The sequence below is a fragment of the Passer montanus genome, unplaced genomic scaffold (assembly GCF_014805655.1).
Source record: "Passer montanus isolate IOZ18808 unplaced genomic scaffold, ASM1480565v1 scaffold25, whole genome shotgun sequence".
Lineage (NCBI taxonomy): Eukaryota > Metazoa > Chordata > Aves > Passeriformes > Passeridae > Passer > Passer montanus.
Window position 1 is genome coordinate 7472193 of NW_024367149.1, and position 15794 is coordinate 7487986.

Below are 15794 nucleotides of genomic sequence, written 5' to 3' on the forward strand. Positions count from 1 at the left end.
CGCCTGGCGGGCCGGGGTGGAGGCTGCCCGTGAGGGGCAGCCCGGGCCCGTGAGGGGCAGCTCGGGCCCGGGCCCGGGCCCTCAGCGGGGCAGCTCCGGCACCGGGCCGGCCCCCGAGCGGGACACAGCCTCGGGACAGCTGGGGAGAGCCACAGCGACACGAGATGGTGCCAGGTGAGCCATGGCCACCCCTCTGCTGCTCCCAGGGCAGAGTGCCAGCCCTCGGTGAGGGAGCAGTTACTCACTGGTTACTCATAAGATAGCGTTCTAGTGATTATTAGTCATGGCAGTGGAAGAGATGATGTGTGGGTCGCCATTTGTGATGGGCACTGATGGTTGCATTCAGTGCTGCTACAAGAACTTGAGTTACACTTAGTTATGCTTCACTTCTTCCAAGTTAGAAGGGGCCCACCAAAACCATCAGATATATATTTTGATAAAGTGCCTACCCAAGGATCGAACCCTAGAGGTTGGCATTATCAGCCCCATCCGCTCCCCACTGGGCTATTCCCACAGGAGGTGGTGAACATCCACCGGAGCGCTGATCCCAGAGCTGGTGGTGAGTTCATCCCAGAGGCATTTCCTGACCTCTTTTCTGCACAGACGGAACAAACACCACGCATTTATGATTTTTGAGCAAAATTAACTACAAGGGGATAAGCTTTTGTCTTCTGAAGCAGTGTGGTGCCTCACTGGGACTGGTGTGTTGAGATCCCTCATGGCAGGTGGCCTGAGGTTTGGGAGTGAATGCATTGGGGGTAAATCCTGCCCTTTTCTGCTTTGGGAGCTGCTGAAACAACATAGCCAGAGACACATCCTTTCCTAAAATATTCCCTTCTGCAAGGGAAACCCAGAAACAGGGTATCTCTTGTGCTCACCACTAGATGGGACGTTTTTTACTGAGGACACAGGAGGGGGGAGGGTGGTTTGCACTGTGGTGGTGTTGGAAATGGGCTTGCACTGATGAGCATGATTTCATTCACATGGTGCTGCCTCACATCCCACTGCAGGGCTAATGGAGTTCTCTCTGCTTTCCTTAGAGTTATAGCAGGGCTAAATCAGGCAATATTTACTCTTATTCGTTGTTTTTCACAGCTTTGTGCTTGAATACTCAGTTGCATTCTGCATTCTTTAGGAATGTCCACTCTAGAAAAGTTGTTTCTTTAGTAGGAGAGTCCTACTGATACAGAAATAGCCAACCTGATGCTTTATAACATCTGCAGGTACTTCAAAGAAATTAAAACATAACCTTAAAAATGTAACATTTGTATTTATACCAGACTGAAGGATTTTTGGCAGAATTATTACCCTTACTTTGTGAATTTGGCTGTCCAATCTAAAGGTAATACCATCTACTGTCTGATTTGTCCCCATGTTCAGAGGTTTGGTATTGTTTGGTTTGGGGATTTTTTGGTGAGAGAATTACTTCACTGTAATTGTCTAAATTGTTTATAAGCCTTTTCAGGAATATCAGTGCTTAATGTAAATTTATTTAAATTACTGTGTTGGAAGGAAGAGCAAACTGGCATAGGAGTTATTCCAAGAACCTGCATTTTAATTCCTTCTGGAGGTGTCAGCTGTCTTTGAGTTCTCTATATTAGTTCTAACATTTTATGATAAACACATACTATATATAGGTGAGGTAAAAATGGTTTTTTGCTGTGTGTATATTATGTTTTTTGTCCAAGTGAAATAACGATCATGTTTGATGGCAATACAATGGGTAAAGAATTGCTGCCAGTGTTGTTTGGGTTATCTTGACACATTTACAATCCCAAACATGCTCTGCTTGAATGCATTGGCTTAAGGATGTGTTTGTGAAAGGCATAAATGTGTGCATTGTAGTTCTATTCATTCTGCATGTGTAAACAGTGGTTCTTCTGCCTCTGAAGAAAATATCTCTATAAACGCACATTTTTAGCATTATTTTGCATATGATAGAAGGATTGTAATGTAACAATGTGCATATGGAATCTTAATACTGGTACTGGTTTATGATGGGTTTGGGTTAGGGTTTTTTGTTTGTTTTTGAAGAGGAGCAAAATGTACATGATTTTCTCCTCTGACCTATGGGGAGTGGGTATCTGTGGGACTTGGAAAAGTGGGAGAAATCAGATGAACATGCTCTGAATACTTCTATTTATTTGGGTTTTTTTCTCATGTCAATAAAAGAGCAGATGGCTTGAATGAATCAACCTGCTTTGGATCCATAATTTAAGTTGGTTTAAGATTGCAAGATTTGTGATTGTTTCTTGAAATGGTTGTTATTTCTGCTATTTTATTCTCTTCACTAAAAATGTTGAACGCTTTGGAGAACTGGGTGACAGAAATTTTTTTTCACAGATTGCAAATAAATCAGGTTGTTTTCTGATATTTTTCCATGTCTGTAACTTGTGAAACTGTGTTCCAAACATAGAGAATTTTATACAACTCTTTTTCCTTGTATTTGCAGAGGCTTTAATTCTTACTGATTCCCCTATCAAAGAAACTGCTTTGGCTGGGGAAAGTTAAGACAATATAATATCTGAAAGTTAAAAAATCCCTAAAATACTTCTTTAAAATGTGTTCCATAGCATTTAATGCACTCCATGGTGTGGATCTTGGCTTTGCACGTAGATCCTTGTTAATCCTGCGTTATTTACTTGCTGGGAAGAGAATTTAGTTTTGTTTTTGAAGGATGTTAATTCCTTTGCCTCTGCATTGTGTGAGATAATGAGTGTGAAGATGCAGCTGAGTCAGCAGTGTGCCGTGGCTGCTGAGACAAACTGGGGGTGCTGTGTTAACCCAAGCTGTGCACTTCAATGCACTATTTACCAGAGTTTGCACTTTGAAATTGCAGTATGGATAAGTTCATCTGCTCGGTTAAAATACACTCTGTGAGAAGGAACATTTGTTGTTTTGGTGCCAAGTAAAACAATTTTGTTGCTGTGAGGTGAGGCTCTCCCCACAGGGCTGTGCTGCTGGGGCTGGTATCGACTGCCAGGCTCTGTTTGCTCTCAAGGCACTTCTCACTGCTCGTGACTTAGGAAACAAAAATGGGCTCTATTGACTTCTGTATTAGAACCAAATCCTAAGCCTAGCATGGACTCCTGGGTGTAAATGAGTGCCTGAAAAGGAGAAAGATTTGTGGAAATTAATTGAAAGCAGGACTGGGAGGGTCTGTCATTGTTGCTGTGTTCATCCCTCTGCCCTCAAACAAGATCAGCTCTCCCTTGGGAATATTTGTGTGAGTTTTAAGGAAGCTTTTTGGTTTTGATAGATTTTGATTTCCTGCTTTCTCTACGGATCATTTTTGTGTCAAATGCAAGTTTAAAATGTAATTGAATTTCTCATTTAAAAAGTCAGCCCCCATCTGAGTCTGCTGGGTTTGGCAAGGCTGGAAGTTGGGGTGCAGTGGTGAGAAGTGATAAAAGTATCTGGGCTCCAGTTCTGGTGAATCCAACTCTTTAGAGATTATTGCCACAAATAACTTAGGAAAACAAATATGACTTATTTAAATGGTTCATTGTTTTTTATAGTAGAACTGTGTCTTGAACTTACACAAAATAGGATCTGCTCTTATTTAAAAATAGATGTGTGTTAATTCTCACTTCAGAATTTTACAGAGATAGTTATGAGGGCTGATGTGGGGGAGGCTGTCTCCAGTGGCTGCTTCTAAGGAAGAATCTGTACATTTAGACTGAAATTAACCTTTGTGAATTGTCCTCTAAGCAGTTTCCCAAAAACTACATAAGAAAGAGGTATTTGATGTCACTGCATGTTTCAGGCTCTTCATTTTGACATCAGCCAAGTGCTGTATTCCAGTCCTGTATTTCTGTGTAAACTGATTTTATTTAAACAAATCTGCCTAACTCTTAAAGGTTTCCCTGGTGGCAGGGAGTGAGCACAGGTATTTATTTATTCAGCCTTCAGCCCATGACCTTCCTCTAGAGGTGGGTTGTGTCTCTATAAATGTGGAAATGAACAAAGGAGTGTTGGACATTTTACCTCCTTGATTGGAGGGACATCCTGATTATGCTGAGTTGCTACAAAAAACTTTGCTTCCATGTGGCCTTGCTTTACCTTCAATAAACATTTTTCTATTTTTTTTTTATTTGAAATGCTTTACCAAGTTTGTTTGTTTGTTTAAATCCAAGCTCTGACAGAACCTTCTGACACAGCAGAATTTCACAAGCTTTGCAGAGGTGAGGGACCTGGGGCGGTGCTTTTATAATAGAAACTTTTAGATTTTACCTTTAGGCATGCTTAGGCTGCTCTAAGTGGGCCTCATGTTTTCTGCTACACTTTGACAAAAAGTTAAATAGAATTTTATTTATTTCTAACATTTTTACCTGTGTACTTTTAAATTGGTTTTGCTTTTTTTTCAGCCTTATCATCTCTAACACACTAGTTTTTCCAATGTATTTGATTCCAATATTTGAATTTTTTCCTTTCCCTTATTCTATAAAGAAAGAAGCTTGTGTAGGAAGTGAGGAGATCCAATCACAAGGCTTCATTAGTAAAAAAGGGAAACACCTGAGGCACATCTGCCTTCTCACACAAGACTTCCAGCTTTGCTTGTCCCCTGCACGCATCACTCTCCAATCTTGTCATTTGAAAACTTTGTCAAGAAAAATATATTGCTTTCCTTTTACATAGCTAATTGTGCCTTCCAGCAGGCTTTGATCTGCTGGGTGCAGGAGTCCCATCCATTTCCTGTGCAATCCTTATTTTTTAAAGCCTTCTACAATTCTGAGGGATCCCGAGTGAGAAGGAAACCCTCAGCTTTCAAGAGAGCCCTTGCAGATGGACTTCATGCACAGGGGATGTGCTGAATTCATTCAGGGTTGCCATGGCAACCCCCCTTTTTTTTTTCCTTTATCCAGAGAAAGATTGTTTTATCAGTGAATGTACCTTTCCACCGTACCCCATGGCTTTTGTCCACGGGTCTCACAGCTCTTAAAAGCAAGAGCCGGGCAGGCTCTGAAATAAGCAGTGTCACAGATCCTCGTTGCTCACTAATGCCCTTTATTCTTCAGCTCTGAGAGTACCAGCACTTAGTCTCTCCACCTCTTCTCTGGGGTTTTTGGCAGAAAACTGTCCCTTCCATACTGCATGAGGCCACATAATCTCAGGTTCTGGGTTTCCAGCATTATTATTTTACAGCCAGGAGATACAATCGTCAGTCTTGATGTTCTCCTGTCCCTTTCCCCTGATCTCAGAGAGTTCTTGGTCATCTTTTTCAAGATTCTGTTTTGCTGTGCACAGTGGCTCTCCTGCCCCGAGGAGCCAGATTGGTTCTGTTCCGTGTTCATATCACTGGCAGTTTTTTAGTGATTTAAAAGTAAGAAAATAAGGGAATAGAACCAACCAAGATGAAAAGGATGATACTGACTGTAATACACTAATCTCCTTCCAGAAGCCAGGGAGTTATTTCTCAAAATAAAGTGATTTGTCTTTCTCAAGGAATTATTCCTGACTTTCAGTCAGTCAGGATTACTCTGAGTCCATCCTGTCAAAGCACAGGGATGGTGCACAAGCAGTTCCTTACTGACAGCACTTTAACATCGAGTGGTGGGTGCCAGCTTCAGGAATGAATGTATATATTTTTATATATTTCCACACAGGCAAATGCCATTGCATATGGTTTTTTTCCTGTGTCAAATAAAAGGCCTTGCCCACAGATGGCTCTTGGGATTAAAAGGATTGGAAATAATAACACATTTCTGTTTTCAGTTAATAAATGTATTTTGCCATTATCCAGCAAGCAGCAGCAGCAGCATCCATCTGTGGAACATTACTTGGGTGTTGCTTCCACAAGAGAAATATCACAGGTAAAGTTATGTTTAGGCTGTCACTACATTAATTATGTAATTATCGTTAATTTACATTATGTTTTCATTTTATGGTGTTTCTAAAACAGTTTGGGTGGAGAATCCAGTAAATTGTCAAGAACTCATCACAGAAAAGGCTAATTTCAGATAATGTATTTTGTGCTTCTGATTTTTTGAGAATAGCATACAAAATTATGTGAGTATTCTGTATATAACCTCGGTGTTGATGTACTGGATAAAATATTCCATTAACATATGTCACTTTTAATTGTCTTCATTGTGCAGGTCCTGAGCTGATACTTGTGTGTGCAGAATGCTGTGGAGGCTCAGGGCTGGGCACTCAAATTCCAGCCCAACTATCCACTCCTGTTCCAGCCCCTGCCTGTGGGGTCTTTGCCCCTTGTTTTAGGGCCATGTCACAGATTTCTGATGGTATCTACAGAATCTGCTCCTGTCTTGGGCTTGCGGAAGATGTGCACAGTTTCCTTTCTGTGTGGCACAAACCTCTGATTTTGGAAGAAAAAAAGAGTTTAAATCACTTAAATCACCCAGTCACTTTGCATCCTGCAGTGGAATAAGAAAGGTCAGGCAATAATTTTTGTTCAAAAAGAAGACTTCAGTAGATGGATTAGGTTTATTTAATAGTAAAGAAAAGGTCATGGATTTTATTCTTTTATTCTCACGTAAATTGGTTTTGTAAAGTTGAAGTTGGTTTATCAGCATTTGTGTTCTATTGCTTTGTTATTTCAGTACTGGAGAAAAGGTCATCTTCTTGCTGGGTGTCTGATATTCCATGGTCCATTAAAACTGCATTATTTCTGCTGAATCTGGATTTCTTTTCTTGCGTTTTTTTCTCTCTGTTTCACCCACAACTTCACTTGTCCCAGGTGAACTCAGCTGCAGCTGGGTAGTTTGCCCTGCAGTCTGGTAGGGAGGGCCTGCACAGGATTGTATGTGTCCTGTTGGGGTTACAGAAACATGAGTGCTGTGCTAGCCTGACAAGCCATTTAGGTTCATATAGATTTTTTTTAGGTTTTGTTCACTATTCAAAAGTTTGAAGAGGTACCCACTCTAGCATTTTTTGTAAGGGAGTGAATTGCATTCTGGCTCAAAATGAAGTGTCAGTAGAAGACAGTGACTGAGTTTTTTGCCTAAAGGAAGAAAGAAAAATGAAAATATTTTAAAATATGGAGGTCTGATGAGAAATTTATGATGTGACTCTTCTGCTAAGGAAATTGTATTTTCTTACAGCCAGCTCATCACTGACTTGTTTGCCTTACTTCAGTTCTACTCCAGCAGTCTTTGAGGTGGCCAGAGAAGAACTAAAAAAAAAAAAAAATAAAATTACTTCAATGTGCTCATCAAATCAGAGGTGTTAAGCCAAATGAGTGTCAGTGGGGAAAGGCTTAATTTTAGGGTAGTGGTAGAAAAGAAAGTATTCACCTTTGTCTTCCTGTGTTGTCACATTAGTGTAAAGAAGGGGCTGGTGGAGTTGCCTTTTTATCAGAAATTACCATGCAGTTCTTTGCTCCTCTTGTTGAATGTGTGAATGTCAGCACAGTAATTACATGTGAACACAATTTTCAAACTGCCAAATATTTTTGCTTTATACTAAGTGCTGGTACTAATGATCAGGTGCCAAAGGCTGACATGAATTCACGTATAAAAAGTTATCCTCTGTATTTTTTCTTTATAGTTGTTCTGTTTCTTGTCAGCAGCACCTGTGTGCATGCACTTGGAGGTTAAAATTGCTCCTCAGAGGATTAGCAAATCTTCTGAATAAGTCTCAGCTGGGGCTATTGCCCTCCCACAGTTCCATCCCAGCTGCCCTTTGTTTCTTTCTCACTGCCACTGCTCTCAGATCATTCCCATTTCATGTTCCTTCCTTATCAGTTCATCTCACACTCTCTGGAAGCAAACTTCATACTTTGATCAGCATGTACTTTTAAAAAATGTTGGTGGAGAAGAGGAGATACTGGAGGCCTGCTGCTGCAGAGGTGGGGGTAAGTAGGCAAAACTGATATTGCATAAGCCCAATGTCACCAGCAAAGTTACTTCTTGATTTGGAAAATATGGACTCCCTGTAGCCCTAACAAACAAGAGGTACTCTCTAGAGTCTCAAAAATGCAGTAGTTAATACTTCATGAATATAATTTCACATCTTGTTGGAGATTCATTGGGTCTGATGACATAAATATTCTGATAGCACTGTGTTGATTTTTCACAAATGAGGGAATGGTAATCAAAATAATGTATGGCTGTGGACTCCTGATCTGCAGGAACACCTGAAGGTTATTTCTCTTTGGCCTTGTTCTTGTTATGAAGGTGGAGTGTGCTCTAAAAGGGAGACATTAAATCAAAGCTCACCGTGTTCTGGAGCCCTTATAGCACTAATAGCTATTGACACTACAAATTATGTTGTCTTCATTAGGATTTTTGCCTTTAAGTGACTCATTGAAGTTAAAAGGCTTCTGTATACCTGCTCATTAGAAGGTGCTGCTCCAGTACTTAGGATTAAATGGAGCCCTTTGTAGCCTGCTTGTGTAGGTCACACAGGTCCCTGAGGGAAGAGGGACAGAATTCTGCATCACATTAATATGTAAATTATTAAAACAAGTGCTGATTTGTTTGTATTTTGGCCAAGGTGTGAGCAGGTGTTTGAAGCTGTGCTGTTTGTGCTCCTCCAGAAAGCTCCACTTTGCTCCCCTGGCCCATCCCTGCCCCGTGCAGTTCTGGGGGTGCATTTGCCAAGTGCCCACCTGCTCTGGAAGGCGAGAGCTCCCAAGAGGAAGCAGTTTGTGCTGTGGCACTGGATTATTGGGTCAGGCAGCAGAGTTCTGCACGCAGTCACTGGTGTGGCCTGCAGTGCTTTGCTGGGCAGTCACATTTGCAGCAGTGCAGAGCTGCTCTGTGTGGTCACTGCAGGGACAGCAGCTGAGTGACAGGGGCTTCATAAGCACAGTCCTGTGCCCAAGGCTTACTGCATTAATGACAGCTAGGGGCAAGTTTAGTGGCTTTTGTCCATTGTTCTTTGGGTTGACCAGGCTTGTCTGCAGGGTCTGAAGCAGCATGGGAGTGGTAAAACACCAGTTGCTTTGAAAGGGTGCATTTTGACTAAATTTGAGAAGTATTGCAGGTGCACACGGAGGAGCTGGGTTTCACTTTTCTGCAAAGCAAGGCAACACCTGGCTTGGCTCAGCAGGGGAGGTACAGCTCCTGTTCAGCAGGGTTTTCCTGAGCAGTTTGTCCCATATATTCTGTTGCTATGGGAAACCATAACTAGCTAATTCCTGGCATAGTGTAGCTGAAGGTCCAAAGTAATGTGTTACAAACAACACATCATCATCATATGGTCCTGTCACAGCTTCTCAATTAATTTATCTAGGTCTGCAGATGGCCCATGTCTTTGGTTGTGTATAAATCAGGCTTGGGGTACATCCCTATCTGTGTATATTTGTATTACTTAGAGTCTATTCTAGGCCAGTGATCATACTTTGAATATCATATGTTCTCTAGTTTAATCATTTTGATGCCATATTCATGGAATCATAGAATGGTTTGGGTTGGAAAGGACCTTTAAGCTCATCCAGTTCCAACCTCCTGCCATGGGCAGGGATGCCTTCCACTAGAGCAGGATATTCCAACTTGGCCTTGAACACTTCCAGGGATGGAGAAGCTGCAGCCTCTCTATGCAGCGAATAGTGTAGCTCTGTGATCTTATGTAAACTGATAACGTGGCTGAAGAAAACACCAAAATATTCTCTATTTGGTGGCTGTGCATACAAGTTGTAATGATCAAAGCATCACCGCTTATTTATGTCCTGAGCAGAGCCATAGCCAAGGCAAAGGAAAAACTCACTGTAATCCTTGGGGATTGTGAGCCAAGCCCTCGCTTTTGTTTCTTAGTCTGCAGGAGACAAAGTAGATTTTTATGATTAGAGTCTGCATGGATAGTTGTTAAATCACCTTAAAAAAATAAAAAAGACACAAGGAGAGATGTAATGTGGAGAGTTTGTGCCTCACCACACTGGGATGGAGCTCATGTCAACTGAACTCCAAAAGGGAGAAAAAGGTTTTAATTTGGCATTTCCTGCAAGATCTCTATAGCAAGAGATTCTGTTAACCTCACCTGCTCCTCCACAGGCTGTCAGCCACTGATGTGATTGAGAAAGTTCTTATTATTAAGTTCTTCATGACTTCTATTGCCACTGATACCTTTCGGATCAAAGTAATATGAAGGCAGTTCATGAGGTAAGGCTTTTGAATGTGCACCCATTTCAGATATTGCTAAAAATAATGTCAATTTCCAGTAATTCTGAGTCAGCTTTTGATTACAGGAAGTCTAGAAGTCAACTTTAGCCTTTGTAAGAAAACTTCTGTTAGTGAAGCTTAGACCTAAATATTACCTTCCAAGTAGTGTTTATTTTGTAAGCATCATTTCAAGGTGCTCTCTTTGCTTAGAACTTATTTAGGTCTGTGCCTTTTTAGTAAAATATGTAGATTCAGGGATTTTTCTTGAATGTTTGTTTGTAAGGCTTTCCATAATCTTTTATGTGTAATGGCTTGAATTAATGTATGTGTTTTTTAGCTGAGCCCCAGTGGGGAAATATATGCATGAAAATAAATTACTGTAGGTGGAACTAATTAATTCCTTGATTGGCAGGCTCAGCAGATAAAGTCCTGAATAGGATAATGTGGAATGTCTTTGCTATTTGGCCTCAGTTGTACCTGGCCAAGAACTTCAGGTAAAACCTCTCCTCTTCTGACTTTGTAGCCTCAAGGCAAGGGCTGAAGAACTGAACTGATGTGAAGACAAAATTATCAGTCCAGCCTTCTGTAATCCTGTGTACATCGTCCTTGGAGCCAGGCAGGGGCCTATCAAACTATCAGGGAGATTTGCTTGTCTCACTGATATAACTTCAGCTCCTTGCTGAGGCACTGCCTTATCACCACTGACAAGATTACAGTGGTTTCCTTGATAGTGTGGGGAACTTAGCAGGCAGCTGTGGCTAATCCAGAAGGAAATGTTCTCCCACTGAGGTACATGGAGATTTGAATGCTGCAAATATATTTGAAAAAAGAGTATCATTTTTAAAAGCATGTTAATTCTCATTCTGCTTGCTGATGCATAGCTGCAGATACAGGTTAGCATTACTGCCCTCCTGTAAAAGCCAAGAACTCAGCCTGGACTGGTGCTCATTGGCTTCTTGTGGAAGCTGGGATGAGAAATCCACGTGCAGCACCCTGAGGCACACAGGCCATCTTCTGGGGACACTCTGGGAGGTGATCTACTGTGAAGCTGATGGTTTGTGTCACACTCTGCTGCTGTGATAGCAAAAGGCACAAGTTCATCTTTGTCTGTGTAAAACTGGACTCTGAGATTTGTGTCTTGGCTGGGGAGTTGGTGCTCAAAGCCATACAGTAAGACAAGGGGCTCAGGTAATTTTCTGGGGTGCAACAAGCTTGGCCAGGCTCATTTCATCTGTGTGAGAAGAGCCAGTTTGGTCTCTGTAGAAAGTGAGCCCCCCATTTTTCTCTTCTGGGGCTGGTGGGTTTACCCTGCCTGGATGCCATTTGCCCACCAAAGCCCTTCTGTCACTCCTGTTCTCAGAGGAAACGTGTGCACTTAGGAGACAACTGGCACTGTCAATGCCTGCACTAGAGTAGTGAAAGAGCTCACAACAGCCTGTGGCTGGCTGCCCCTGCTTCAAGGCAAATGTAAATTAGGAAAACAGACTTAAAATTGTTTCCCAGGGTTAAGGGGCTGCTTTGATGGAGAACAAACAGTGAAAGGAAATGAGCACACTTATTATATTCCTGCAGAAGGCAGAAAGGCGACTGAGTTACATGTGTTACATAAACACTGAGGGACAGAGATGAGTCCCTGCAGTCCATAGAGCACATGAATGGGGGTAGGCAGAACAGTGTTGGTGTGGATTAGCTCAGACTGTACAGTTACTGTGTGTTAGAAGTGAAACAAAAAATGTAATTTTATTGCTAATACAGCAGAAATAATTTAAAAAGGGAGTTGTGTTGGGAGGCATACCTTAATGCTCAGGTAGGTTTGGGACTCTCTTATGAGGCTCTTTAAATTTTCTTTTTGCTGTCCTTGCTGTTTAGACCTGGAGAGCATTTTGTTGTTGTTTCACTTTTTCTATTTGTTACCATAGAATAAAATACTTAACTGAAAGGGAAGAATGTTTTGAAGTAAGAAAAACCTATTTTCAGTGAGTTAGAAAACTAAACCACTGATATTTACCAGTACATCAGTCCATATTAGTTTGGTAATAACTCTTTGTGCTTGAAAAGTTTTACCTGCTTGGCTGCTTCCTTTGGGACTAAGAATTGACTGAAAGAGAATTTCAATAAGTGCACTGCTTCCAAGGGCTTTGAACAACATGCAGTGGGCAAGGGTTGTGTAGTGTTGTATTGTATTGTATTATCCAGGATTTCATTCTTTGAAGAGATGGAGAGAGAGCAAGCTAACAGTGTGTTTAGTTCTGAGTCACTTATGTGTCCAGCCAAACCTATTGGCATACTTCCAGTACATGAACCTTTTTCCACCTTTATGGGAGGGACTCTTTGTATGTTTGAAAGAAAAGAAGTTGAGCCTGCCTCTTGAGATTCCAAGAACAGCAGTATTTCTGTCTTTTTTCCAAGATGGCATAAGTGTGGCTCTAAGGAGCTTTGCAGCTTGTGTAGGTGTTTTACCAAAAGCTCCAAGAAGAAACAGAGTCACTTGCAGTTAGTTGTTGAATAGTCCAGCATGTAATAGTTGAGGTGAAAAACTGCAGCAGTTGTGCTGTGGGCACTGTTCAGTTCTGGGACATTTTCTCACACTGGGTGAGGACTGGTATACTTGTACCACAGGAGGTTTGACTCAGTTACATCACTGAGTCATGGAAATGAAGCTGGTGCTGTTTGCCATGTGATTTGCAATGACCAAAACCATTGTGGCAGAAAGAGACACTTCAGAACAAAGTGCTCTGTTGTGGAATATGAACTGTCCCCAGTGCTGCTGCTGTGACACTGCAGCTGGACAGCTGCATTACACAGCACTGCTCCCAAATCCCACTCTGCATTTAGAGTCAGGGAAAACTCAGACCGAAATATGACACAGTCCCATTGCAGACACTATGAAGTAATTAGTTCAGTAATTCCAGATAAAAAAATTTAATCTTTCTATAGAAACAGTGCACTGTTTTACAAACGTGTTCATTTGGTTTCCAGTACAGCAAGTGTTACACAGAGCCCCCCACCCCTCCCTGGGCCTTTTGTCTGGAAGGTAAGAACTGAAACACAAAAGGCACCAAGCAAGAACTTACTCTAACAGAACTTCAGTATGACAAGACAGAGCAGAAATGATTACAATGTTAAATATCACCTACCAATCTGAACCATTATTTAAAATAATTAACTTCTTAAAAAACAAATTTGGTGTTTGACTTCTCAGTAGTTATAAATCTGTAAAGGTTGAAATCAGCACTGCACATTGAGTTCATTTACAATGGTTTGAAAAAACCTGCAGCCTTTTACACGTGGTTTGTACAGGTTTGTTTGTGTGTTCTTAAAAAAGTATCAAAACTGTAGAACTTTCTTATATATTTACATTCGTCTGTTAGTTACAGTGTTATCACATAAAGCCTTTCTCAGCTTTTTCTTCATGCACACAGTGCATGGATTTATAGAGAGCTTCATACCTTAAAACAATAATGGGATATCTCACTCATGTTGTCACTGCCTTAAAATCTAAAATTTGGAATAGAAGGATGCTTGATTACTTCTGTATTGTCTATGCAGGCCATGAGGCATTTGAGAGTATGTATTATGGATGTAATGCATACCAGGGCTTTAAACACTTTCTTTCTTAGTCAAGAATCAGCTTCCAGCTCACATTACTCTGTAAATTTATTCTAAAAGAAAGGGAAAAAAAAGGAAAAAAACCCCAAACCTACTCAGCCTGAGTTTCTTCTACTCACTCAAATACAAAAGCTTGGACTGACATAAAAACATGAGGAAGATTTCTCTAGGATTTGGTACAGTTCAGGAAGGTGCTAGTCCATTATGCAGTGGGAGGTAAGTGTATTCACTTCCCACAGAATTCCCAGGAAATCCTATAGAATGAGATGAGAAAAACCAAGTTTTTCCTGCCAGGTGCAGGACGATCCAGCCAGAGACCCTGGAAAGGCTGGGTTTTTTAACCTGCCCTGGCCTCCTTGCCCAGTGCCCTGAGAGACCTGCCAAGGGACAGCTTGTTCCATGGGCAGGACTTGGGAAGAGTTCTGTGTGTGCCACAGCAGCTCCTAATTTTTTTTATTTTTTTTTTTATCAGTATGAGCAGGGGACAAGGGCAAGGAGGGAAGGAAGTGACTTTTGTTATTGTGCTATTTTCTGATGAACCAGGGAGAGTGCTAACTTGGGAGTGTGGAAATATATGGCTAAATCTTTGTTTCTGTTAATTCTGAGCTGATTTAAGAGATGCAAGATCCCCTGTGTGGAAAAGGATTTAAATTTACATTTAGAAACAAATGAACAAAAACCAATCAGATTTGTACCAAGCTGTAAAAAGCAACAATACAGCACAAAAACCCTGGGTGCTGTAGGAGTTCTCCTGACTGAAATGCTGTAGGCAATAGCTCTCCAGTTTAATGCACTGCATGGATTCTTCATGGATAGACTGGAAAATGTAAAAGCAGCCCTTAAGAGCCAGGATGGAAATCAGGAGCTGTTTGTTATGGAGTGCTTCACTGGTCAGCTATCCTACACTACAGCTCTTCCTTACATTGTGTCTTTAGATTTCAAAGCAAACTTCTCAAACATCCTGTAAAAATTCAATTATTCCTAATTTTCATAAATGTAGGCTAGTAGTTTTAAAATATATGTATATATATTTATATATATGTATATATTTATATGCCTATATATCTATCTCATCCAGATAGATATATACACAGATAATCTATGCACAGCAAGCCAAACATACAAAAAATAAATACTCTCACCCCTCTACTGTATTTACAGAACAGATTTTATAATCCAGATTTTGTTAATAAATATTTCTAAACTGCCTGTACAGAATTTATTTTACTTATGTTGATGGATAGCCACAAAGCATATTCAACATATTTACAAAATATCTATAAATATAGTCTTAAAATAAAGCAATAGCTACTGAACCTTCAGCCTGGCTGGTTATGTACATTGAGTTAGTAGCTCAGCTGTTGCTTATTCACTATCACAAATGGGTAGTGCAACAAGTTAAAATGTGTATAAAAGATTATACATACAAAACTCTCACATCCTTTGGATGTTTGCAGTTCATTATAACTTTGTGGTTACCCTTCTGCAACATAAATAATGACCAAAAAGAAGAAGCAGGTTCTGTGATCCAAAGCAGATTTGTTCAGTGTTCAGATGACTGGAGCAGCAGCTTCATCCTCATGGCAACCCATCATCTTCTAAGCTCAGTGCTACACGCTGGGGAGAGAAAAACACACTTTTGTGACCTGTGATACTGGGGCTAACTTGTATTTCTTGTTAGAACTCTCATGGCTGTCCCTACTGTATTGGTCACAAGTCTGTTGTAAATAGTGATTTTTTTTCCTCCTCAAATTAGGTCATTTGCTCAAGTGTTACTAGAGAGGTGCTGGGAGGTTTTCTGCCCATGTATATTGGCTAAAATTCCTTGTAAGGGATGGCACTTTCTCCAGTGTGATCTTGTGTGGGACCTTTAAATCATAGAGGACATTGTCCTGCCTGCCCACAGGAGCTGTGCTGCCTTCAGTCATTACTGTGGATCTTCCTGCTCTCTTCTGAAAATACAGTGCACTTACACCTGCCAGTGCTCCTCTCCCCAGGGATGCTGCTGTGAGGGAGGATCCTTTCCCTTAACTTCTTACAGAACCTTCTCCTTGTGAGGAATGTGACTTTTCTTTATACTGTTACAATAGAAAAAATATTCTCCCTGGTTTGTGGAGAAAC

General features: G+C 41.0%; 1 protein-coding gene and 2 long non-coding RNA genes across 4 annotated transcripts in view; 2 read left to right on the forward strand and 1 right to left on the reverse strand.

Annotated features, from left to right (window-relative positions):
- The first annotated feature begins 15 nt into the window (after window positions 1–15).
- LOC120503337 lies at window positions 16–6639 on the forward strand. The gene is made up of 3 exons (XR_005627717.1): window positions 16–174; window positions 5744–5813; window positions 6099–6639. It is a non-coding gene; the product is annotated as an uncharacterized LOC120503337 (long non-coding RNA).
- Window positions 6640–7225: 586 nt separating this feature from the next.
- LOC120503338 lies at window positions 7226–12308 on the forward strand. Its single transcript, XR_005627718.1, has 3 exons — window positions 7226–7816; window positions 9957–10064; window positions 10477–12308. It is a non-coding gene; the product is annotated as an uncharacterized LOC120503338 (long non-coding RNA).
- Window positions 12309–12970: 662 nt separating this feature from the next.
- LRP8 (LDL receptor related protein 8) overlaps window positions 12971–15794 on the reverse strand; it is a 171021-nt gene continuing 168197 nt past the window's right edge. For both annotated transcript variants that reach the window (XM_039711803.1, XM_039711802.1), the window contains one exon: window positions 12971–15290. In XM_039711803.1, coding sequence (XP_039567737.1) covers window positions 15252–15290 — 39 coding nt within the window. In that variant the 3' untranslated portion in view covers window positions 12971–15251. The remainder of the gene's footprint in view (window positions 15291–15794) is intronic.